General features: G+C 33.5%; 2 protein-coding genes across 3 annotated transcripts; one reads left to right on the top strand and one right to left on the bottom strand.

The window, feature by feature from the left end:
• The first annotated feature begins 1,517 nt into the window (after window positions 1–1,517).
• Window positions 1,518–25,588, top strand: LOC105342094 (G-protein coupled receptor 83). Of its 2 annotated transcripts, none has more exons than XM_011448929.4 (3): window positions 1,518–2,149; window positions 23,899–24,125; window positions 24,267–25,588. In XM_011448929.4, exons 2-3 carry the CDS (start codon window positions 24,115–24,117, stop codon window positions 25,576–25,578), a joined length of 1,323 nt encoding a protein of 440 aa, XP_011447231.3. In that variant the 5' UTR covers window positions 1,518–2,149; window positions 23,899–24,114; the 3' UTR covers window positions 25,579–25,588. The 2 variants fall into 2 exon arrangements, with proteins under 2 accessions (XP_011447231.3, XP_065925912.1); XM_066069840.1 differs by lacking the exon at window positions 1,518–2,149 and adding an exon at window positions 22,531–23,249.
• LOC136270667 (tropomyosin Tod p 1.0102-like) lies at window positions 13,913–14,977 on the bottom strand. Its single transcript, XM_066069018.1, has one exon. The coding sequence runs from the start codon at window positions 14,975–14,977 to the stop codon at window positions 13,913–13,915; it is 1,065 nt and encodes a 354-aa protein (XP_065925090.1).
• Window positions 25,589–25,615: the final 27 nt, after the last annotated feature.

Genomic DNA, 25,615 nt, shown 5'->3' with positions numbered 1-25,615 from the left:
TGCTTTATACGCTTGAATGTTTACATTTTTATACTGAATGACATTGTCTCATCGAACAATCTACATTTCATCTTATCATATATCTCTGTACATTGTAAATGTGATAAAGACTATAATTTTTAAACTAAAGCAGTATTTTTCATTTTTTTCCCATAGCATCCAAGTATCATAATATCTAGAGTAATATCAACCACTGAGTCGCTTTTTTCCAAAATTGGCTTTAAATTATTAGAATTAAACAGATGCTTGGCGTGTTTCTCAGATTTTCGAATAGCTCATAAAAAAGACACCTCTTTATTGCAGTTGATTTTATAAACGTTCAAAATAACATGTTATAAACTGTAATTCAATATTTTTGACACTGTTATTTAACATCTTCTTTTTTTCTATATGTTTCTAGATGATAACACATTTATTTAAATAATATAGTTCAACACTGATAGCCATTTTTTTTTTACTTTTCACCTTGATGACTCTATCTATCTATACTACTATTAAAATAAGACTCAATTTTTCGGCTCTATTACCGAGAAATCGGAGGAGTACTGTCTTTTGTTTCATATATTCTAAACATCATTGGTACTTGAAGATTGCCAATTTGTTTTTATTTTTTCTCAATCAAGCTTCGCTAATTAATAATCAGCGAAAATTCCTTTAAAAAATCCGGAAATCATCTGGATTTTTTGGATTTTACTATCTTGAGCATGCGCATTACATTCTCGCTAAATCACGGGAGGCTCTTTAGTGTATGTTTAGAAACGATAATAGAAATACGTGTAAATTTTCAATGGAAATTTGCTATATATTCTGTTCATTAAAGAAAATACGGGAGATAACTCTATCTCAGTGCATTAAATATGAAAAATCCCGAGAGTTCTGAGTGTCAACCTGGTGTGTTAATTTGAAGCAATTAAAAAACTTTGGTAAAAAAGTGTTTCATTCTTCATCAATATGAGTTAAATTTTTAGATGAAAGGTATTGACAGCCTCAAAATGGTTTGTTATGAATAATTTGACTGTTATTTTAAATGCAGCTTCATTAATGTTCTCCAAAATCGTTTCGGAGCGATTCTGCAATTTTTTGCTTCATTATGGATGTATGGGAGGCGTTTTAACCGTGGTGAAGGCTTGTCTTAAGACAGTTTGATTATTCTAACTAAGCAGAGTGTAGTGAAATTAATAGCATTATAGTAGGCTAAAAGCTTGGTTATGTAAATATTAACAATACGGTGTGTCAATTTAATGTATCTATTTCGTAAATGTCCGATATCATTTATGTCAACCCGTGCACGCACGGGTCAAAGTCTAGTTTTTTCTTTTAAATTTCAGTTTTAATTTTTTTTTTTGGGGGGGGGGGGGGAGTAAAATTCCTTCTAATTTATTGTATAAAGTTTATAACATTGTTATTGTAATTGAAATAAAGAGAACATATAAGAGGTCAAAGGTCAGTATTCAGTTTAGTTGCCATTGAAGATCACAACTATAGCCAAAAGTTGTTGCTACAACCACTTATACACACGTTACTAAAGGCTCCTATTATATAAGATTACCTCCACAGTTTCTTAAAAAATATATTTTCTATGTAATAAATTCCATTATACACTTCAAGTGACTGTGCAAATTTCATTAAAAACACAGTGTGTTTTTAATGAGGTTTATGAGTTCGAATAGTCCTTTTTCCGACTTCAGTGTATTTATACAACATGAAGCTTTATACAATATTAGAATGAATATTAATGAAGGAAAATCTTCCAATAATAGAGTAATTTTATAATTCCACCAGCGAAATAGTGACAGAAACTCACGATCACCTGCCGCAGGCGTAAGCTAGAATCGGTAAGGCTATTATTGATGGCTTTAGCCAATGCAAACTAATCCTCACTGAACTCCTCTCTTCCAATGGGTAAGAGCATCTGATGTCAGTAACACTAGGTCCGCAGGAAGAACTTAAATAAGAAGAAACCTATTATCAAAGAGAGTGTTAGGAGATAATGGCTCTAAAGAGATTTTGATTGGGATAGGACGAAGGAAAGAAGACTGTATCAATCGATGCCAATAAAAATCATCACTAATACCAGATCTAGAGTTATATCCACCAAATGGCTTCTGTGTTAGATCGGCATTAAGTAGAGACAACAATCTCCAGAACGGTAAGTGCATTTTATTTGTAGTTAAATCATTCGAATTTGATCTTCTTATTCATTGTGTTTTAAAGTTTGTTTTTGTTCTTGTGTTCTTCTTTATTTTGTTGTTTTTGTTTTGGTTGTTGTCTCGTAATTTACACAGAACACTAAATCTATCGGTCGGTTCAAATAGTAATAAAAATGCGATAAATATATTGATTTGCTTTATATTCATAAATCAATTGCAAAAGGCAACGATTAATTAAGTGAAGTGATTAAAATCATCGACAGGCCTAATAGAGAGAAATATTTGTATAAAAAATAAGTTACTACCAGTTTATTGCTCAACGCTGATGATAATGTTGATAATGATCGAAAATAAACGCTGAAAGCTGCTCATCAGTGTGAACATTAAGTTTTGATCGCCCTGTGCGGCAAATTTAAAGTGTGAATGTCCTTCCATCTTGTTTAGATCAAGGAAAGATTAGCCTGAGTGGGAAGGGAAATGTTCCCACTTCTCCACCAAGAACACGAATTTTAGTTTATCAAATAAACCTCTTACAGCAACCACAAGTAATCAGCTATAGTTTATTTCAACAGAAACTGCCTCCAAAAATAATGCTGCATGTTTACTTTAATTTAAGAAAAGTTTATTTCCATGATTAACTTAAAAAAAATACTTATGAAATATATTATGAAAAAAAATCTTAAAAAGAAAAAATACAAAAACGCCAACTACTTATCACCATTCGGCGGAAAATTGAAAGGTTTAGTTTTTCTAGCTGCAAGACTGTAGCTCCCGGTCTGAAAAAATTCGGATGGACGACCTGGGAGCTACAGTGCCTACCATAGGAAAAATCTGCAATTTACGACGCACAAAAAATTGCGCTAGTTTTGGACTTATTAACCTTATTTTCACACAAATTCTGTAAAAAGAATTAGTACCATTAATTTCTTCAGCCAATTTACTACTGATATCGTCACTTTACTTGCCTCAGACTTTCTCTTAAAAATGATAACCGACCTCGGAAAATGAAGTATGTTAATTTACGTCGAGATCGAGAGTCGCCATTTTTAAATGTAAACAAACTTGCACCACTTTGATTTAAAGGGCTGCTGATGGTGTTTAAAAGAATATCAGAGGCAAGTGAAGTGACGATATCTGTAGTAAAATGTCCGAGGAATTTTTTGGGATCAAATATTTGTACAGAATATGATCGTAAACGAGATTAATCGGTCCTAAACTAGCACATTTTTTTGTGCGCAGTAAATTGCAGTTTTTTACTATGGGAGGCACTGTAGCTCCCAGGTCGTCCATCCGAATTTTTCAGACCGGGAGCTACAGTCCTACAGCTATAGTTTTTCATGACGGCTCAACGCAGATGACAAGCACCTCCCCTTTTCTGTTCCGTATATTGTTGTCTTACATGTACATGTCAGATTATGCAATCAACTAAACCGATGATGCAATTATACTACGAACATGTATTATGAGGGGTCGCTCATCTTTGTTCATATTGAGTCAGAATTATTAAATATCAGTTGCCATTTCTAATAACTTAAAGGGACTTAGACACGATTTGACTTGAATTTTTCAAATTTTATTTTTCCAATTTCAATGTTTATAATGATAAATATAGAGGATTATAATGCTATGGCCAAATTTGAAAGTCAAATAGCAAGTTATAAGCAAGATACATGTACTATGGTGTTCCGATGGGGCCACTTCGACCTTCGCACTTTCGCCTTTAGGTCGAAGATGCGAGATTGGAAGTTGTGAAGGCGAAAGTGCGAGAGTGCGACGGCGAAGGAGCGAAAGTGCGAAGATGCGACGGCGAAGCGCGAAGATGCGATAGCGAAAGTGCGAAGGTGCGAAGGCGAAGGAGCGATACTATTATCGCTCCTTCGCCTTCGCAACTTCGCACTCTCGCCCTCGCCTTTTTTGATAGCATTCAGAAAGTCTCGGTAGATTACATAGAATTTGATGCAGGCACCGTACTCGCCAAGGTTTTCCGATTAATCCATGATATTATTGGTATGCATGCGCTAGGCCATTGTGCTTACTATGAATGTTTATAAATATTTTAATGTGTATATGTGACATATATGTTTACCAGTGCTGGCTATGCCTAATCATTATATACTCCATATAAAATGTAATGTCCGCCATAACGTATACATATGCACCTCCAGACTCCTGTCACTTAACAGCTGTCTGTTTACCTTGGATCAAATACAATAACATTCTAATTTCATTATGCAACACTCCTTCCTCATGTATGGATCTAGAGGGGGAGAGGGGGTCCGACCCCCGGAAAATTTAATATTAATAACTTCACACATGCATTAAAGGGGGAAAGAGGGTCCGGATCCCATCCCCCCGGAAAATTTAATTTTATTAATTATACATAATAAAATCTCCAAAATATGTCTCGGAACCCCCCCCCCCCCCCAACAAATGTAATTATCCATCGACCCCCCCCCCCCCCCCCCCCCGGAAAAAGTCATAGATCTGCGCAGGCTGTTGAGAATAAATTCTAAAAAGTTCATCGTCTGCCTCAGATGTCCTTTTATACAGCTAAAATTCTTTAAACGATGGAGAGCTCCACAATTATAAAAAGGCGAAGGCGAAAGTGCGAAGTTGCGATGGCGAAGGAGCGATAGTAGTACCGCTCCTTCGCCATCGCAACTTCGCACTCTCGACTTCGCGCGCGAAGATGCGAAGGCAAGAGTGCGAAGTTGCGATGGCGAAGGAGCGATACTACTATCGCCATCGCAACTTTGCACTCTCGCCTTCGCATCTTTGCGCTTCGCCGTTGCATCTTCGCACTTTCGCTCCTTCGCCGTCGCACCTTAAGGCGAAAGTGCGAAGGTCGAAGTGGCCCCATCGGAACACCATAATGTACAGATTTCATAATTTCTGTTTTGTAAACAAAGCTCGAATATTGTCATGTTTTACATATGTGTTGTATTGGTGTAAGTTTCAATCAAATCTAACTTTCTTTTGTGATAATAGTACTTATGAAGATATTGAATTAGATTAAATTGTTTTTACGTGTCATTTTGTCTTAGAAATGGTAATTCTCTACATTACATTTTTTGAAAACAACTATAAAACTCTAGCTTTGTTTACATAACAATCAATTCTTACCTCTGTATCTCGCTTGTAACTTGACTTTAACATTCAATATTTTGGTCCATCATTTAAAATGCACCAGTAAATCATTTTATACACAAAAAATATAAAATAAAATTTTTGATCTCAAATCGTGTCCAAGTCCCTTTAATGGCTATAAAATAAAAGGTGTATAAGGCTCTTTAAAAAAGAATGGATTATTATTTGATAATTGATAATACAGAAATGTGTAATTTATTACTCTGTTAGAGTTTTAGAGTTATTTGGCCCGTTTTCTTTAAGCGTTGGAAATATATTTTTATATCTATTATACGATGGAAATGTGATATCATGATATGGTATTTGTATCAATTGTATGCTGTTGTGTTTGTGACGTATGAATTTGTACGAAAGAAACAAAATCGATAGGTTATGACCCGTGTCCCAGTGACAAATGATGTAGAATTTGCCGCTTACATGTCATCATTTCACAGAATACATTAGAAAATTGTCGTGACTAATTTGAAATCGATACCTTGCATGCTTAAGAGTAATTTCTTAAGTGGCACTAGCATTTAAACTGCAATAAACATACAGGTTTTCCAACACGAAATCCAATTCCTTCGAGTTCCTCTTTCACTTAATTCTTTTCTGTTCCCTCTCTCTAGCCTTGTTGTCATCTACATGCAATCTTTTCTCTTTCGCTAACAAGGATTCCTAGCTCTCTCCAGCATTCACGAATATCGCACTAGTTTTACTCTGAAATACGTTTCAGCAGAATTATATGAAACAACTTAGTTCAACACGCAAAGCCCTGTATGTACTTGACACTTTCAAGTCTCCACAGTCCAGTAGAGCCCTGGATGTTTCAAGCAAACGGAGATCCTGTCATGCAATCGGCACCATTCCTGTGTCAGTCTTTGGCCAGTTTCGTCTTTTCTGAACATGTAAATCCCAGAGGATTATTTTAACAACTGTGAAAATATCGTGGTTTTCGGTCTTTCTTTATCCATGGTGAGAAACAAATTGAACAATGATTGATCCACCCACATAGACACAATTAGTAAAAAACAATTCCCACATTGCAATAAAGATCAGATCAGATTGAATATAGTTAAAATATAGTGTCCCTATGAGGTCAATTGGAAAAGTGTAATATACCTTTAGGAACAAAGCGACAGCAGGAAGTGACAACGAATGAATTCATTTCGGCTTTGGGAAATTTTTAAAGTATATCGAAGGTAAAAGAAAAAATTACAAATTGCCCTGGTAAAGTTATTATTATTTATAACTTATCTTTGAAATTGCGATTTCATTAAATGTACTAAATGTACGAAAATTAATGGCAACAGATAATAATAAAACCTCAGTATCTAAGAATTTTATTTTCGTGGATTCATCGAGAGGGAATTTAAAAAAAAGTTACATTAAACGTAGAACATGTTCAAAATTTATCAATAAAAAATAAATTTCAAATTTTTTGATGTAGTAAAAGGAACGTTTTAATATTACTGAAAACAACCCACTAAAGACTCCACTCCACTGATTCAATTATTAAATGACGTATGATAATGTCAACAAAACAATATATACTAGTAACTCGCTCATTCAAAATCCATTGTAAATATTGCATAACTGATTAATAAGGAATAAAATTACCGTGGTATTTTGAAATATTTAGTACATACAGGAACAAAATAACACAAAAATTACTAAAATGAATCGAAAATATAAAGTTCTAACTTTTGTGGTTCGTACTGACGTGAATGCAGCAATCACTTTGTGAGCTTCAAAACTAGGCATAACCAATAAAGAAAACTCTCTCTCTCTCTCTCTCTCTCTCTCTCTCTCTCTCTCTCTCTCTCTCAATTTTCTTCTGTAATTCGTATTTAAAATGAACAAAATAATGCGTTTAAAGGCATATTTCTAAAAATCAAGGACTGCTGACAAAATCGATAATTATTGAAACAGGCCAGATGAAGATTCGATTTTGTCTGTAGTTGTACATGTATAAGTACAATCGCGTTTCACAAGAAAACAAGATGGAAATACTCAGTAGATGCAAGTTTTAAGGATATCATTTACTATGAAAAGAAGCATAACAGATATAAGTAAGTGCATTGTTTATTGCCCTCAACTGATGTACAACTGACATGTATTATAGATGCATCATTTAAGACTCATTTGCCATCTCAATTAGTAAGTAAAGCCTACATCAAACGAAAAGAACAATAGGAAAACAAGAGGCTTCCCCATCTATGCTTTGATCTTTGTTTTTGATAACTATTACATGAACATATTTTTTCTAACTTCCGTAAAGCCGGCTGCCAAACTGCCAATAACACTATTTTTTGCGATTGCCTAATTGACCAGTAAAGATAAAAGATAGAATGCGTTATTGTGAAATCAAACAATTGCTTGCAGCTGGTCACTTGCAAATGGACCCTCGTGAAAAAGAAAAGATTTCTTATAGCAGATATATTATTTAGCTTTACTATTGATGAGTATAATAAATATATTTTTTGGATGAGGGTGTTTATCTTCAGGCCCTTTTCTCTTTTACCCTTGACTCTGTATGACTCATCTTTTACATTTTGGCGCTGTCACTCGACAATAACGGAGAAAATGTAAATAAATTATAAGTATTCGATAGATTTAGAGGACATTCTTTCTTAATCGCGTATCCAAGAATTATTTGTTTAATTTTTCTTAAATTCATGATTTATTAATAGAGAAGTTTTGCCTTGAAGTATTTAATTTCATTTAAAAATATGAAATAAAAAAAAAATTACTATAGTCAGAGAAACTTTATGCGGCTAGATGAAAAAAAGCCCACAATATTATTAAAATTTCCTTTCGCTTGGTAATCATGGAAGCGCAAAAGATTGTAAATATCGGAGCAAAACATCTCGGAAAACTCGACTTCCTCTTAAGCCAATATTGGTTGATGCACTTGTCTTCAAGCAGATTTATGAAAACAATCAAACTGCATCAACCTACATCTTCTCTCACTGAGCTATCCCGATTTTATCTGTTTTCGACTACAGTCGGAAACACATCATATCAGTGTCATAAACAACTCGTTAATTTCGAATGACGTTTTAACGGATTGTAAGTTCTGATCAGGTGCTTGAAATTGCATCATATCTCCTGTAAATCATAATTTCTGAGGAAATACATATTATTTTTTTCTTGCTCAATCAAATGATGAAAGCATAAAAGAAAAATTACATCAATGTTTTCGGCGCATTTATGGAATTTATGAAATAGTTTTCCATCTAATTCTGTCGTTATGACTTCATCTACTGTGAAAACAATAATTATCAACCAACAATAGTATCTTGTAAGGATAAAGGGAAATATAAATAGACAAGACAAGCAAAACATTTTTAGTGAGAACGTTGCTGTGAAAATGTGTTTGATGAGTGATAAAAATAAACCATTTAAAAAAACCGCCATTCATCAACAATATTGAATGAATTAAATATTAACGTAAGTATCATTTGACAGTAGATTGGCATTATTCTACTCCAAATCGTTGTCTGCCTCTAGATCTGGTATGTTATTTCGTACGGCAATTAATGAACTTTTATGTAAATGTGGTTGTACAGACATTTTTGGGTATATATCTTTGATATTATAGTATATTGCTCAAAATGGCGTTAGATTTGTCTGTTTTTTTGTCCTCAGTGGTTCGTTTATTATTCAATTCAAAACCTTGCTCTCAGACATCTGAGCCCTAAAAAAACCCTAAAACCACGCACATGTTCAAACAAACCAATTTCTTATCATAGCCCATGGTCAATGTTTACTTTATGTTTGTTCTTCCATCGAGCACTTCAAAAACTGCTGGCAGATGAAGCCCTGCAATTGAAAACTTTTGATGTATCCGTTTCTCACCGCCTGTGATTTTGATAATTGCCATCTAGAATCTAATCCAAGACTCGTTTTGCATTTCAGTAGAAAGAAGAATAAGATAAAGAATCACAGTGATTTTGCTAAAATTGCAAATTACATGTAAATTACATGTGTCTAACGCGCCCTTTTAAACTCAAATCTAACAATGACAAGTGCTTTAATGTTACATGTAGATGATACCTCAGATTTAAGACTGAGAATGTAGATTTTAGGAAAGTTGGCGTTTTATCCTTGTCACTAGGTTAGGCGAATTTTACAATTTAGGAAAATGCTCGCACATTAGTGAGAATAGACATATACATGTAAAAGAAAACTGAGACATTTATTTTAAAATACTTTTCGATTTTTAACACAATACTCGTTACCTTGATTTTTTATACAAGGTATTTGCCATGTATAGTCATACCTGAAAATAACTATGACAATTTGATAGGTCAGCGATGTCTTGAGGTGGAATGCTTGCCTGTGTACTATTTGGCTGTTTAGAATTTTTTAAAAATGAAAATGGCAATTTAGAAAATATATGATGCAGAATCTGGTCTTGAAAATAATTTAAAATTTGTAAAGAACCACCGAGCTTTTCTACAGTATTACTCTCTGCATGAGTAAAAGTTATCATAATAGTGTGTATGAAGATGAAGCACTGCAATAAACGTCTTTCTTCTATTAAAATTATGATCCGATACAATAAACATACGTCAATCAATGGTGTAGTAAACGTATCTGCAAAATAACAGACCCATCACAGAAAACTCTTTCTTATTAATAATGCTTGCTAATAATGCTTGCTACAGTGAAAAAGGCATCATGTGAGCTCTCTCATCGCTATTCTGCTATAGTGTGTAAGATGCTGCTGTAAATAAAGGTGTAAAGACAATGCCATTCATCCGTATATCGGTATACTGGTATTCAGAAATCAATATGTGGAAGATTCAGCTCCTAAAGTCTATTCAATTCAATTCAATTCAATTTATTCTCTCAAACCATTATCATACAATGGTACATGAGGTACAATAACATATTTACATTAAATTGTGATGTCAAGGGTCTAATAAATTATATATAAATTATAATACAACATAGTATTACATGTGTTAGTAAGCATAAGTAAGTAAGAGAAAAAAAAAATAGTAATAATACAAAAAGTGGTAGAAAAAAAAAAATAGATCATCATATAAAAATTTAATACAATGTTTCATTGGTGTTCAATACGCGGAGAGTAATAATAATAATAAATGCTAATATAGTTTAGGCTGGACAGCAGAATTGCTCTTGGATATTCAATATAAAAGAGCTTAATTTTTTCAATGTTTTGATGTTCGTTGTCATCAGCAGTTCCCTAAATTTTAATGTACTTGGTTTTTGAAAATACTTGGTACATAGAAATTGCTTACGTAAAGTTAAAAAAAATTTACATTCAAGAATAAAATGGTATTCGTCCGCTAATTTACCACTATTACAGAGTGTGCAGCTTCTGTCATTTACAGGAATTCCATACCATCTACCGGTTTCAATCGGTAAACGGTGATTTGCTGTTCTGAATTTAATAAGTGGTTTCCAAAATTTTTTAGTAAGAATGCCTAAGTATTTTTCAAAACCAAACTTTTGTTTATAAATTTTATATATTTGACCTTTAGATGAATTATCTATATCTTTTGCCCATTTCTGAATGAACTGGTCCTGCAATCTTTGTTTGATGGCGGCAGAAATCCACTTATCATTAACTATTGCAGTACATTGTTCTGTCCAGATATTAGAGAACCCACATGAGTCTAAAATATGTCGTATAAAATCAGTCCATGGATTTACACAGTCATTATTATACATATATTGGTTTGCTAAATATTTGTAAACAGTAAACACAATCTTATTGTCTTGACCTTGGATCATTTTTGTCCAATAAGAAATCATTCGAGAATATACAGTTACGTATAAAGGATAACGACCTGATTCACCATAGACCATATACGACGGAGTACTACTTTTCATACATAGAACATATTTTAAAAATTTCAAATGGATTTTTTCAATAATATCTATATTCTCGTAACCCCAGATTTCACAAGCATAGAGCAAAACCGGCACTACTACTTTATCAAACAAATCAAACTGTTGCTCCATGGGTAGATTAAAAAGTCTTATTTTTCTTATAATACTATACATAGCTTTCTGTGCTTGCTCAACTAAGTGTTTTTTTGCTTTACAAAAAGATCCACTTCTGGAAAATACAGTACCCAAATATTTGAATTCACTCACAATTTCAACAACGTTATTATTATAATAAAAAATGTTTTTTGGCTTAGGGCCTTTTGAAAAAACTAATATCTTTGTTTTTTCTACATTGACATTTAGTTTCCATTGGGAACAGTACACATGGAATTCATCTAGTGCTTTCTGGAGATCATCAGCGGTCTCAGACATAATAACCGTATCGTCTGCATAAAATAATAGGCAAAGTTTCAAGTATAACATCAACTCATCTTCAATGGAAGAACTAATACTTTGTAACCCAACAATATTTTTATCTAATAAAAAATCTTCTAAGTCATTAATATACAATGAAAATAAAAAAGGAGATAAATTTTCTCCTTTACGCACACCTATATTACAACAGAAAAAATCAGATGACATACCGTTCATACATATCTTAGATTTTATTCCTTTGTACATATTTCGTATAAAAGCATAACATTTCCCCCCTATTCCATTATCTAATAGTTTATACCATAGACCATTTCTCCAGACGGTATCAAATGCTTGTTTAAAGTCAACAAAAGCACAGAATAATTTTTTCTTTCTACATAGTAAGGTATTTGATAAAAATTGAAGAGTTAGAATATGGTCCAGAGTTGAATGATTTTTCCTAAAACCTGCCTGACTGCTAGTAATGAGGTTGATTTCAGATGCATACGTATCTAAACGCTTGTTCAAAATGCATGTAAATAATTTTCCGAGGCAACTTAGCAATGTTATCGGTCTATAATTTTCTGGCTGGGTGGGGTCGCCCTTATTCTTAAATATAGGTTTAATAATTCCTATCAACCACTCGTCTGGTACATAACCTCTATCGTAAATTAGATTAAATAGTTTCCTATAAACTGGTAAAAATATTGTAACTGTTGTAAAAATGTGTTCATTAATCACTAAATCATGTCCTGGTGATTTATTGTTTTTAAGTTTCTTAACCGCTTCTAAAATTTCTTCGTCGCTAATAGGGAGGTTCAGAAAGTCATATGTATCCGTAACGGCCACTTCTGGTAAATTTTCATTATTGTTATCGACTTCGCACTCATTCATACCTTTCAGAAACTCGAACATATCATTAATATCTACAGCACTCGAGTTGTTTTTACTACCTGCATTAAGGATTTTCCAATAATCTTTTGGATTATTGGAATGCAAGTTCACTAATTTTTTTGTTAGCTCCGACTTTGGTTTTTAATACACTTATCCATTATGTTTTTATAATTTTTGTTCGCTGATTTTAGAGTTTCTTTGTTTTCGGCAGATTTACATTTAGAATAGTTCTTTGTGGCTGAGTGGAACTTTTTTCGTGCGGATCTACATTCCTGATTAAACCATGGTTTATTGCATCTTACATGTTTGGAATGTGGATAAACGACACCAAATGTTTCCTTAGCAGCGTTAGAGAAAACATTACAAATATCACTAGTTATATCAGAAATATTGTCTTGATTGAAATCACGCGTTCCTCTGGCTAGGTCATCTAAAATGAGGTCAATATCATTGACGGCCGCGGTATTAATGTTATGGCAAAAGTCCTTAGCTTTATCCTGTGACCATAATTTTACGCTTGGCTGAGTTTTACCTGTGATATCATTCAACGGTGTTTGTGTGTTATTACAACTTGAAACAGTAAAAGAAATTGGATTGTGAACATCAGAATATAAATTATTAAATTCTACAATATCAAAATCCTGGAAAAAAGCAAACATGTGTACACTAGATAAAACGTAGTCGACCGTGCTACTGCTCTTACATGTAGTACCACCTGTATACTTATCATTGCCTATACGGCTATTTACAATGTAGAGTTCATTATTTTTGCAAAAATCTATAAGCTTATATCCAAAATTGTTTACGTGAAAATCTTGCACTTTTCGTTCCAGTGGTATTTTCAGCATTTGAAAAGCTTGTGAGCGGACTGCTATATCAGTATTATAAATATCTTCACACATATTTAATTGCGTTAAAAAATCATCAGATATAACATAATCATGTAAACAACCAACACGTGCATTAAAATCACCGAGTAAACATACATACTTAGAATCTTTTGCAATATTGATAAGCTCCTGTTCTAATTCAATAAAGCAGTCAGGTGAAGAAAATCTACTACATTCAGGGGGGATATAAACGATTCCACACAATAGATCCTCGTCATAGTTTAACAGTTGTTTGCTAACTTTGAACCATAAGACATTTTTGCAATCAGTTTTCATGATTTTGACATGCTTGGCTAAGTTTTCTTTAACTAATAATATAATTCCACCAGATCTAGTTTTAGAAAGTTTCTGCCTATTTTTCATAAAAGTAACAAAACCAGGAATAGCTATTGTATCCGAATCATCTGTTTTCGTTTCTGTCAAACCAAGAATGTCAAAGCCAGATATGAAATGGTTAAACTCATCATAATTTAATTTATTTTTAATGCTACAAACGTTAAGTGAAAGGAAATGAAGTTTTCTATGACAGTCATCATTAAGTGGAGTTCCGGTCTGCTCTCCGGCGCGTCCCTAGTATCGGTCAGGCGTCGATCCTTGGCGCTGCCTCTTTAGTGGTTGGTGATCCTTGGCGGTCCCGCTCTGATGACTCTGAGCTGGGGTTGTATAATTCGACACGGCGCGATCTGGATAAAAACGGGGAGCGGATTCTGTTGATGAGTCGTATTTTTCTCCCTCAATGTATAGAGTATCACGAATCAGACTCGCGCGTTTGTGATCTTTCTTAGCTTGTCTTAACACTGGATAAAGACGCTTTCTTTTTTCTTCAATTTCTGGAGGGAATTGTTCATTTACCCATATACGACTTCCTTTGAGCTTCCTTGCAGCATTTTTTCGGATGAATTCGCGATCTTTAAAGTAAGAGAATTTCGCAATGATATTTCGGGGCTGCTCCTTGAATTCTGACCATTTGCCCATTCTATGCACTCTCTCAAATGGAATATCGTACTCTAATTTGTATTTCTTTTGTAGGAGATCTTGGAGTACCGCCTCTGTATTTTCCCATCTCTCCTCTGGAATTCCAGTGAAGATAAGATTGTCCCGCATGGAACGTGTTTTTAAATCCGTCAAGGATTCTTTAATACTCTCACTGGCTTCTCTCATTTCTCTCAGTTCCTTATTCACTTTGTCTTCGAGGTTCTTTTGGGCTGTGGTAGTTTTTAGAATTTCATGTTTATTGCTGTTGGCAATTTTTTTACTACTTTGTGCTTCTTCTTTAACAGAGTCAAAAACATTTCCAAGATCTTTTACGTTAGATTCCAGATTAGAAAGATCCTTTTTTGTTGTTTCAAGACCATTTTCAACATAGGCTATTTTGTTTTTCATAGTGCCAAGAGATTTTTGCATTTCGTTCACGACGACAACTTTTTCTTCGATCGCTGACAATCTTTCTTCTAATGCATTGTTTTTGGTTTCAATATTGGATAACTTAGAGTTTATTTCTATGAGGATAGTATGGATGGACACCAATGATATCTGATTTTCTTTGTTCTGGACACATTCTGCATTTTCACTGCGTTCGCCATATATGATGGAGTGACTTTGGGACAAAAGTGCCGTAGTGTCGGACACAGACATTTTAAATAAGTAATATTGGTTGTCTTTTTAATGCAAACTAGGGTACCCGAACTCACAAATCGAAATATTAGTGATGTCGTACACCCTGGGTGGTGTCTAGTACAGAATAACACACAGCACACTGTATTGTATACGGTGCGGCTCAAGCTAGACAATGCTGAGTGAGTTGATCTCACGGTCACACACACACAATTGAAACCTACATTATGTACATAGCAAGTTTTTTGATAGCGTAGATTATTCATACACTATAAAAAATACAAAAGTTTCTAAGGAATTGGGTTCTCATTCACATGGTACAAGCATATACAGAAATACAGTTCTTTTGTAGCTGATTAAGACTTGTATTTTGAAGTTTTCGCCGGAGCCCAAAACAACAACGACTTACCGGCTCGGTGACCCTTGACCTCCCTCCCTCTTAAATGCTGTATCTGTCAAAGGCCAAATCAAAAATAATTTTAAAAAATTAGATAATAAAAAATATAAATAACAAATTTTATTTAGTATGTAACATTATGATATAAATTTTATTACTTGAGGTTTTGGAAACAAGTGCATGATATTATATGCAAAAACTTGTTGAGTATCTGCAACACAAAGCGACAGAATATATTCATTAAGTTGTTTTGCTATTTTAAAAGTTCATCTTCATGTCTACACTTAATTACACAGTAAATTACCCACGAAATTAACAATCATCATCCTTTAAATAATCAAATAACCGAAACACAATTGCTCTGTTGGAGGTCGCCATTTTCATTTAGTTCCGCTCGATGAGTGAGCAATTTTCAGGCAAACATAATTACTCTCTTCATGTTAACGTTTTTGTCCATAATCTGCTCGTCAACGCGGTTTTCTGCTGATAAGTTTCTTCTAATTGTTATTTCAAAATGTTTGCGAGCAGTTGGTTATTTATTAAACAAAATCCCAAGAGAGAACAATAATTATTGCTCTTTAATGTGAGATATTTGTATTAATGTTATCAGAATATTAGAACCTGTTGATTTCATGGATTTGTTATTATGATCATAATCATTTGAAAGTTTGAAGATCGGTTTCCATACAACTGCATGCTTTTTGTAACCATATCTTTAGTTGTTTTCATAAGTCAATTAAAATCTTTGCTTCACTACACCATAAGACTGAGTAAGAAATGAAACTAATACAGATCTGTAACTCTACGGGAAAAACTGGGTTGAGATCACATAGAGCTACAATCCAAAATGCAATAAAATCGTGCGCTATTTATGGACTTTCTAACATTATTTCTTATACAGGAATGCTTGAATACAATCCTGTAACTAAGAGTAGAGAAGGAAAAGAGAAATCTTGAGATTTTAACTTATTGAATGAAAATTGTTTGAACCTTGGGGTATTTTTTGAATATCGAATAATTGAAGAAAATGGACACATTAGAATAAAACGATTGAAAGCCGAGGATTGTGTTTGTTCAATTAGCCTAAAAATTCAAGGACAATAAATTGGCAAGGTTTTTATCTTTAAAATATTTAGCATAACAATATATCTATCTAAATTCCTTTCACCTTGCAGCAAATCCTTTTCTCAAATACTTTCCGTAGAAAGTCAGTGTGTATCACATATTCTCGAAGACATTAGCAATATAGAAAATAAAACAGATTTTATGACGATCCTTGGAAAAATTTCAAAACGAATGATGCATAACATGCTTTAGTTATCACCTTCAAAGAGGTCGCCTTTTGCAATCAAATCCATACTTCGTTCTGTTTTTATATGAAATTTGTTGCCCCGTAGCGTGAAATGATATTTCTATAAATACAAGCGTGACAGATCCAATTAATTGAATTTTTATGGACGCGAAACACGTGTTTTCAACACCATTTCTGCTGATAAATAATCTGCTCGGAGGACGATAAACTCGGGCTGAAAATTCACTCACATTTCGCACGTATATCGTCTGTGATGGATCTTTATATTTTTTTCTTCACTGACGATCGTTTACATCTTCAGCATATCGTAAAAATGTCAGCATTAATTGAAATTATTTCTTTGGACTGTCAATAAGTATGGAAATCATAATTGTAATATCAAAGATAATTACTCGACGGTTTGCAATATATTGAGTGGTTTTTTAATCAAAGGGAACATTAAGTTTAAAATTCTTTGAAGGAGTTCAAATTGTAGACCTGTTGGCAGTAAATAAAGTAAAACTAAAAAGGCATCAAAGTTTTATAGCGTCTCAAATATGTAACAATGTACTTTAATACCGCTACAATATATCATAATTAAATCAGGCCTATTCAATATTTTCGAGAGAAAAAAAAAGAAAAAGAAAGAAAGTTCAGTATTTTTAGCGATTCTGCAACTTTGCATCTTGTCCTACTGTAAATGAGCTCATTAAATCATTCACTAAATGCACAGACAAGGTCGTTACTGTGCATGTCTGTCGAGTGTTTGATTGGTTTACTTGAGTAACCATTCAGTGACGTAAGTGTCACGTTGAAGAAGATTTCCAGCGCTGCGAAGAATGTCAAGAAATACAACCTTAATTCATTATCCATTCCCTACAGCTTGAATGTGTCATATTCTCGTACTCTAAACAGGGATAATGAGCAGGTTATGTTTATGTAACCGCTGCAAATGCACTCTCATTCTGAATCGAGTGCTCGGTTGTGCTCAATTACGAGGTGATATCTTTCTTTGATGCAGATCGCTGACACAGTACTGTTATTGCTTCACGTCGGGCTCTCTCCGACTCTTCGTGAGGTAAATCTGCATCAGCATTTTAAGGACGGATTTCGATAAGTTAACTATGATTGAAATGCTCGTAAACATTCATGAAAGTTGCGTGAAAAACATTTCAAGAAAAATAAATCAAAATAAAAAAAAAATAAAAAAAGGGGTGATTGGTGATTTATTTCAGCGAGGCCTCAATGTTTTCATTGAAAGACGAGAAAAGGTAGAATCTCGTCAAATACTCTTTACCAAAGCCATTGGTGATATCTGACATTTTTAAAAAAGAAGGAAAAGGAAATATTCTTCTCTCATCGATTCTGCCAACTCAGAATCTCAGAAGTGTGTTTGTTAAACTTCACTCTCGTGTCATGTTCCATGCAAACCTTATCAATAGCTTTCTTTTCGACTGTCTGCCAAATATTCTCTCGATCGTTTTTATTAATGTTAAACCTTTGACCCAATACACCAAAACTTTCCTTTCACAATATTGTGAGTGCAACATATTGTAATTTTTTTAACACAAAATCTTACGTTTATGATTGAATGCATCAAGAGAGTTCTTTTGCAATATCCATATTTACACAAAATTTTATGCGCTTGAAATTAAAAATAAATTATGCCTTTTTTCATTATGACATCTCTCAACCAGGTATCCCTGCGTTTTATTGTTTTTCCTAAACGTTTATAACCCTGATCCAACAACATTAATCAGATTAGTTGCAATAGCGATGTTTTCAGTTAGATGGCAGAAACTCAATCCCTCTGTTGTTTGCAATTGTGGTAGATTAATATCCTTTCCTTTTTATAAGATCGCCAATCTCCTGCAAACATCAGATCGTACCATATGGGATTAAAGTCAGAATCAACTTAATTGTTATTTTTAAGTCAGACAATTGAAATAAGAGTCAGATTATTATTGTAAAGTCAGGCAACTGAAATATTAAAATTATTTTTTATACATGTATATGCAATAAATATGATTTGATTCTAGGACTTCAACTCAAAACCTCTACTTCCTGGGTCATTAAGTAATTATAACTTGCTTATGGTGTTCCGATGGGGCGAATACTGTGCTTGATCATTATGCCAGTGCCAAGTTAGCAATTTTCACCCGCTTAAGATGCTAGAGAGTACATGTATATAACTATTTGGTTTTAGTGTATTTCACCTGACAGGTGAGATATTTACCTTTGAAAATTTAAATCTCATAGGAAAACGATAATTTACATAGGAAAATGATTATCCTAAAGAAAATATTGAAATTTCTAAAAATCCTACAGAAATTATATTTGTTATAGGAGAAAGGTATTTCCTGTAGGAATTTGATTCAACAGGTAGTTTTCCAATAGAAAATTAAGATTTTTTCAGGATTTTATCAAATCTTATCGAAATTGAAATTCCTGAAGGAAGTTCTTATATTCCGAAAAACATATTATTTTGAAAGGTAATTATCTCACCTGACAGGTGAGATACAATGATAACCAAGATGGTTGTTAACTTAAGCAATGGTCCACCATATGGCATATATTTGAATTTTTCGATATATGCAGCTTAGACGGATGCAAAAATGCCACCGTGCCACTGGCATACTTATGTTTCACAATGTTATTTACGTAAACAATCTTTTATAAATGAATTTATGAATAACTTCAAAATGGGTATATTTTTAAAAAGATATTACATCAAAGTACATTTTTTTTTGGTTGTTGATGAAACCATATTCTATAATATGAATATATAAATACAATGCTTTCATATTGCTGTAAATTCATCTTTTTGAGGGAAATTAGTTTGAATAAAGGACAGGGATAAAGTTAAAAGATTCATGATAAAGTTGCTTTCTTGTGATATTTATTCATCTTTTATTGCAGATGTCAGCTTCTTGATTTAAACGACATTTTTTAAAGGACGTTTTTCGACCGATATTGCATATAGGGTATACTTATTCCTTTGATATTTAATTCAAAACAACCGATCTAATGTTCGATGATTATCTGATCTTATTGTTTTTTGCATTTTATGTATATACGAAACAGTCGACTCCAAACATCTTTATAATCACATCACACAAGACTAGACGCATTGTTTGTGAAATACCGATAACTTGTGAAAACATGCACGTGTAATCGATCTGTAAGTGTACCAAGGTCAGTTCAAGGTCTTTTGTGCATGTTCAATCCTAGAGGTCTAAGATGCACAGCGGTGTTGCTCAATTTCTTAAATGAATAACTATTATTTTAATTTAATTACAAAACTTCTCAAATATCGAACTTCAAATTATTTTTTGATGGCCTAGTTTACCCATTATATAGTCTAATACTTAACCATTTAGTTGATATTCAAAAGATTATTAACGGTAAAGCGTTGAAAAAGTTACGGCATTAACTGCAGTTGTTCTGTCTGCTTATTAGCTTTGCTATTATGATTTTTAAAAATCAATGATACCATGATAACTGAATAATGTTAATTTCTGCTTAAACTTTTAGTTTATTTTTTCTTAATTTTTATTTGGGTAATTCTAATAAGGAATGTATGACGATGTTGCAGTAGATATAGTTTTAAAAACATTAGCAATTTCCTATTTCGCGATCAATTCTGCTTCTCAACAACAAAATATTTCAGGTTTAATATTAATATCTAATACAAAACAATCATTTACTAATAGACTGGTCACCCCTAAGTTAAAGGCCATTTTTCATTTTCTGACAGTCTTTAAAAAATAATAACAGAGGTAAATTGTATTTGTTGAATAAAAGTTTCTTTATAAAAAGCTTCAGATTAAAATTTTTCAACGCAGTTCGATGGTAAATGATAACGTTAATAAAACGTCACTGAAGTACTAGTATTTCACGTGGTATGCTTTTGCAGTTGTAAGACGTTAGCAAATCTAAGCATACTGTATCTGCTCCTCCTTTCTATACCTCTCAAAGACTCACCTTTCTATTTACAGAGACATTTTTTATATTTCCTGAAAGAAATTAGGATTCTTCAAACACTAGAATAAGCATATCGTCGTAAATTTTCTGCCTTGCATAAAAAACCCGAACAAACGCTTTCCCTTCTATTTATTGGACTGCCTGGCGCGTTATTTATTACACCAGGGCGTTGGTTTGATATAAATGGATTCAAATATTTCATAATGAACAGTTGAAGACATATATCATCCAATTTGATAAAAGTATTGAGAAAAAGGAAACATTCGTATCTGATTAGAGCGGAATGTGTAACTTCATATGCTACAAAACGAAATGAAGGCAAGAGGAAATAATTTGTACATGTATCTTTAAGGTTCTTGAATTTCTCAAATATATTGATTTTATGTTGTACATGTATGAAAGAGACTTTAACAACTTCAGGTACATTTGCACTATCCAACTATATCTGCATGCACATTTTACGAACACACTTCGAAATGCAATTAGGCTACATATGTTATGCCGTTTATTATACTGTAAGAGTGTCGATAACATAGGCATTTATTATTATTAAACATTTGACATGTTATTATTAAACATAGCTTATTTGCAATCGCATATGAATGCGCATGAGTTACAGGTTATTTTTTTTTTACCATATATCTAACTATTTATGTGAGTTTAATCTTTAAAAAATATTCTAGGTAGGGTAAATATTTTATATTTTAAATACGATTCTTAATAAGTCGTACTTTTTTAAAACACACTTTCAAGAATCAGGAATTTGAATTCTTAAAGAAATTACGACATACATATTTATATGTAGTAGAAAATAACTAAATATCAACATTCTAATAGAATTGTTCCCTTAGAATATTACGCATGGGAAATATTTTTTTTATCATCTCTTACTATCTTTAGAATCATATATCACTTGCATTGAGTGGGAAAATATATCATTTAGTAGTAAAAGAGCAAAAATGTATGAAAACCCTTCAAATAGAAAGTCAATTGAGAGTCGCATTTTTGGAACATTGTAAATATCCACAAAGACCATTGTTCGATGAAACCATAACAATTTATGTCATTTTGTTTTGATCTGCAAGTCATCAAGACATTTTTATTGGCTAAATCTTGATATTAAAATTGCCGTGTGGAGGTTTGACAGTCACGTGACGTTAGTTCAAAGACCGCCTCACCAGTTACACGTGGGATGTGGAATTTAGAACAATCCTGGTGTTACGGTCACAAAATAATTTCAACACGTGATGCAAAAACATGATCTATATCAAGACTGTATAAGCTGTGGTGAAATTAATTTTAACACAAAAACACACTAAGCCCTAAACAAATGGAAAGCATTGATATTCAGACGTGATCTAATTAAATTTGCTTTTCTTTCGCTGCAGATCGAAATTGAAATAGCATCATGAAAGGTATCAATCCATTTTATTAAAATGGAATGTCAAGAACAATATATCTTTTTTGTTAAGGAAAAAACCGATGTCGCCCTCCTCCGTTGTATATCTACTACATGTTTATCTCTTCTATAAAAGTCGCTCATTTGTAATCGTAAAAAAACCCTACAAAACGCGAGATATTCAGATACTTCAACTGGGTGCCCATCTTCAGGTAAGCTTGAAAAATTCAAACTTATATCAAACATATTTTGATTTATATTGATTTGACACAGAGGAATTCGATGATTATAGCAATATTCCAACAAATATAATGTTCACAACGTTACGGGTGCCGAGTCCATTTATTGCTGTGATTGCGAGTTGACACAGAACCTTTGACGTTGGGATGATAATATTTGCCTGATACACGCATTTATAAATCAAATTTAACGTCCCAATTCTGCTGTCGTGAGAAAAAACAAAAGTATTATTAAATAAATTGTTAGCAATAGGTCAGCAATTAAATAAAAGACGTGGAGTTTCCCTTCGATGAAACTCAGACTTTGATGAAAAATGAACATACCTCTTTTTAACTACGATGTCTATGGATGATTTATTTGAATGTACCTGCTGTGAATTTTGAAATGGCTCTTAGCTTCAGTCGGGATATAATGATAGGAAACACATCTTTCGGTCCGGTTTCTTTTATTTGAATTTTTATCGTTTGTTTGCCTGCATCACTTTAAATTGACAGGTTCCATCTTCATTGTATAAAGCATTTGTTACAAACCATTTCTTTCTCAATAATGTTCACGAGGTGTGAACTTCCACCTAAGAGCAGGGACCCTAGGTGTTACATGGATTATCGCGCCGGTTTCACGCTTGGTTACACAAATATCTTTTTGCGTTTCGCTAAATATTCTCGTGAATTATTCTACACATTTTCATTGAGCTAGGCAGAAGTGACCGCAATTGATCTTTTACTTGGCTACAATATTCAGTGCTATACACTTTGCATTGGATGATGTAGATTGTTTGCGCTCCTGTTTCAGGCACGTCGTTTACACATAATTTAATGGTGATGAGTATATCGAGTTTTACCGAAATAACTTGAAGTAATGTGATACTGGATTTTTTTTGTACTTTTCTAGATCTTTTGTGATACTGAAATCTCTACAATTTGCAATGTTTCATTTGGAATCTTAAGTTTCCGATAAGACGTACAATGGTATAAAATAATTTGTGAGTAGATAAAATTATCGTTCTTTATATTATTTTTCTTGAGATGGTTTTGATTTATTAGATTTCTTGTGCATTTACTTGTATTTATTTTAGATAAATGCACATAATGCACATTTTCAAAATCAATGACGGGAAAATTTTATTTAGTCATATTTGATGAATGCATGTAAATAAGACTCTTGCAATATTTGATTTCAGCTTTTCCCATTATAAGAATATAACATAAGAATATCAAATAGCTTAATTAAAAACATAAAGTTAGCCTTGAGTCACTTTTCTTATTAACAGAGTCAAAAATTAGCATAATTCTCTTATTTTACCTCTAACAAAACTCAAACGTATCGATCTTTGTATAGAATTATTCATAAAGAACATATTTCACCTTTCGGAAGTTTACGTGAAAATCTTTTTTGCCCGATTTGATTGATGAATTATAACGTCTTTTACTTTTTCTTGATTTTTTTTAATAGTTTTTTTCTATGTCGTTATAGCGATAAAAAAGCCTGCTCACTGTGTGATAAACGTTTAAAATATAAATCGTAATGCTTTTGCAACATCAATATTGATCAAGTTGATTGTTAGTTTTTTTTATGAATCGTTTGTGTTTTTTATGACAACGTTGCTGATTCTCGATAATCTCTTTTTTAAGGTTATATAAAGAACACGTGATCAAAGTGATTGGGACTATTAACTTGTTAACGGTTTGGTCATATCATCAGATATCGATCGGAGATCGACTCTCCAATTGGAGGATATATAGATGCTTCCGATTTTGTGATGTAAACCTTTGCCCATGTGTTACAGGGATGATTTTTGGAATACTTTTCAAACGAAGGTCGTCAAAATACCCCGGATGTAACTCACGATGGCTTTAAGGTAAACAATATCATTCTGTGACATCCCATTTATATCTGCTGAAACGGAAGCATATGTATAATGCATTTAAAAGTAAAGAAAAATGGAAATGAGATTACTTTGCAATTCTAATCAAACTCATTGGTAATTCCGTTCTAAAAGGTACGACGGAAATCCAGCTCAGCAACAGTCACTTATGACTAATTCACAGATATATACGCTGACGGACTATGAGGATGAGCTGCTCAAAATGACACTTCCGGTAATGGACAAATTGGACAAGTTCCTGAGCGAGGCGGATAACGCCACCCTTATCCTTCTCTTCAACGACTCCTCCCGGAAAAACCACAACGGACTTTTCCCAAACCAGGTGGATTCTTCCTCCCACATTTTCTTGCTGGTATCCTTTGGGATTCTTGTCGTGGCGTCTTTCATGTCGAACATTTTCGTTTGCTGTGTAATAATACGAAACAAGAAGATGCACACTGTCACCAATATGTTCATGTTGAATATGGCTGTGTCGGATCTAATTTTAGTTCTTTTAAATGTGCCCTTGAATCTTGCAAGACATATCATGCATGAGTGGACTTTAGGGGATTCTCTATGTAATTTGCTCAACTATTCTCTAATGGCGTCCGTATACGTGTATTCCTTTACTTTGACCGCCATTGCTTTAGACAGGCATCGCGTTCTTCTTTACCCTCTCCATCCAAGAATCACAAAAAAGAAATGCCTAATTGTGATGTTTTTCATTTGGACTCTTTCGTTTACGCTCGCCATTCCTTATGGAGTTTTTACTGAAGTAAGACACGTCGACATTTTTGTTGCGCAAATACAACGATGCATATCCAATTACCCAGACCCCAGTGTATTCTGGGAACAATACGTCACTGTGTTCACCATAACACTACAATACGTACTTCCTCTCCTTATCATTGGTCTAGCGTATTGTCGCGTGGTGCACAAACTCTGGCTTCGAACACACCTGGGCGTCGTCACGGAAGTTCAGAGAACCATTCAAATTAACGCCAAGAGACGGAGCATTAAGCTGCTGATAGCTGTGGTCGTTGTATTTGCAATTTGTTGGATGCCACTGAATTTGTACCACATTTTGACGGATTTCCATCCCGATACCACGGTGTTTCACTACAACAGCACCGTTTTCTTTATCTGTCACTGGGTCGCCGTGAGTAGCACGTGTATCAACTCGATCCTGTACTGTTGGATGAACCCAACTTTTCGATCCCAGCTCAAACCCACATGCTGCGGTAAGCCAGTTACCAGAAACCAATTCGAACAAGAGTACTTTGACGTTTATTTACAAAATGTGACGTCAAGACAAAATGTTCGGTATTGTACCGTGAACTCGTCTTCTTCAACAGATGGGCACCGGACGGATCGGCTGTTGACAAAGGACTTCTCTTATAAGATATCGTTTAAGTCGAAGCTGAAATACAACGAAACCTATTTATGACACCTTTGATTCATCAAGTGCGTTCATAGTGTTGGAT

The sequence above is a fragment of the Magallana gigas genome, chromosome 8 (assembly GCF_963853765.1).
Source record: "Magallana gigas chromosome 8, xbMagGiga1.1, whole genome shotgun sequence".
Taxonomy (NCBI): Eukaryota; Metazoa; Mollusca; class Bivalvia; order Ostreida; family Ostreidae; genus Magallana; species Magallana gigas.
Note: the sequence above shows the minus strand (reverse complement) of the source record. Positions and strands in the feature narration are given on the sequence as shown.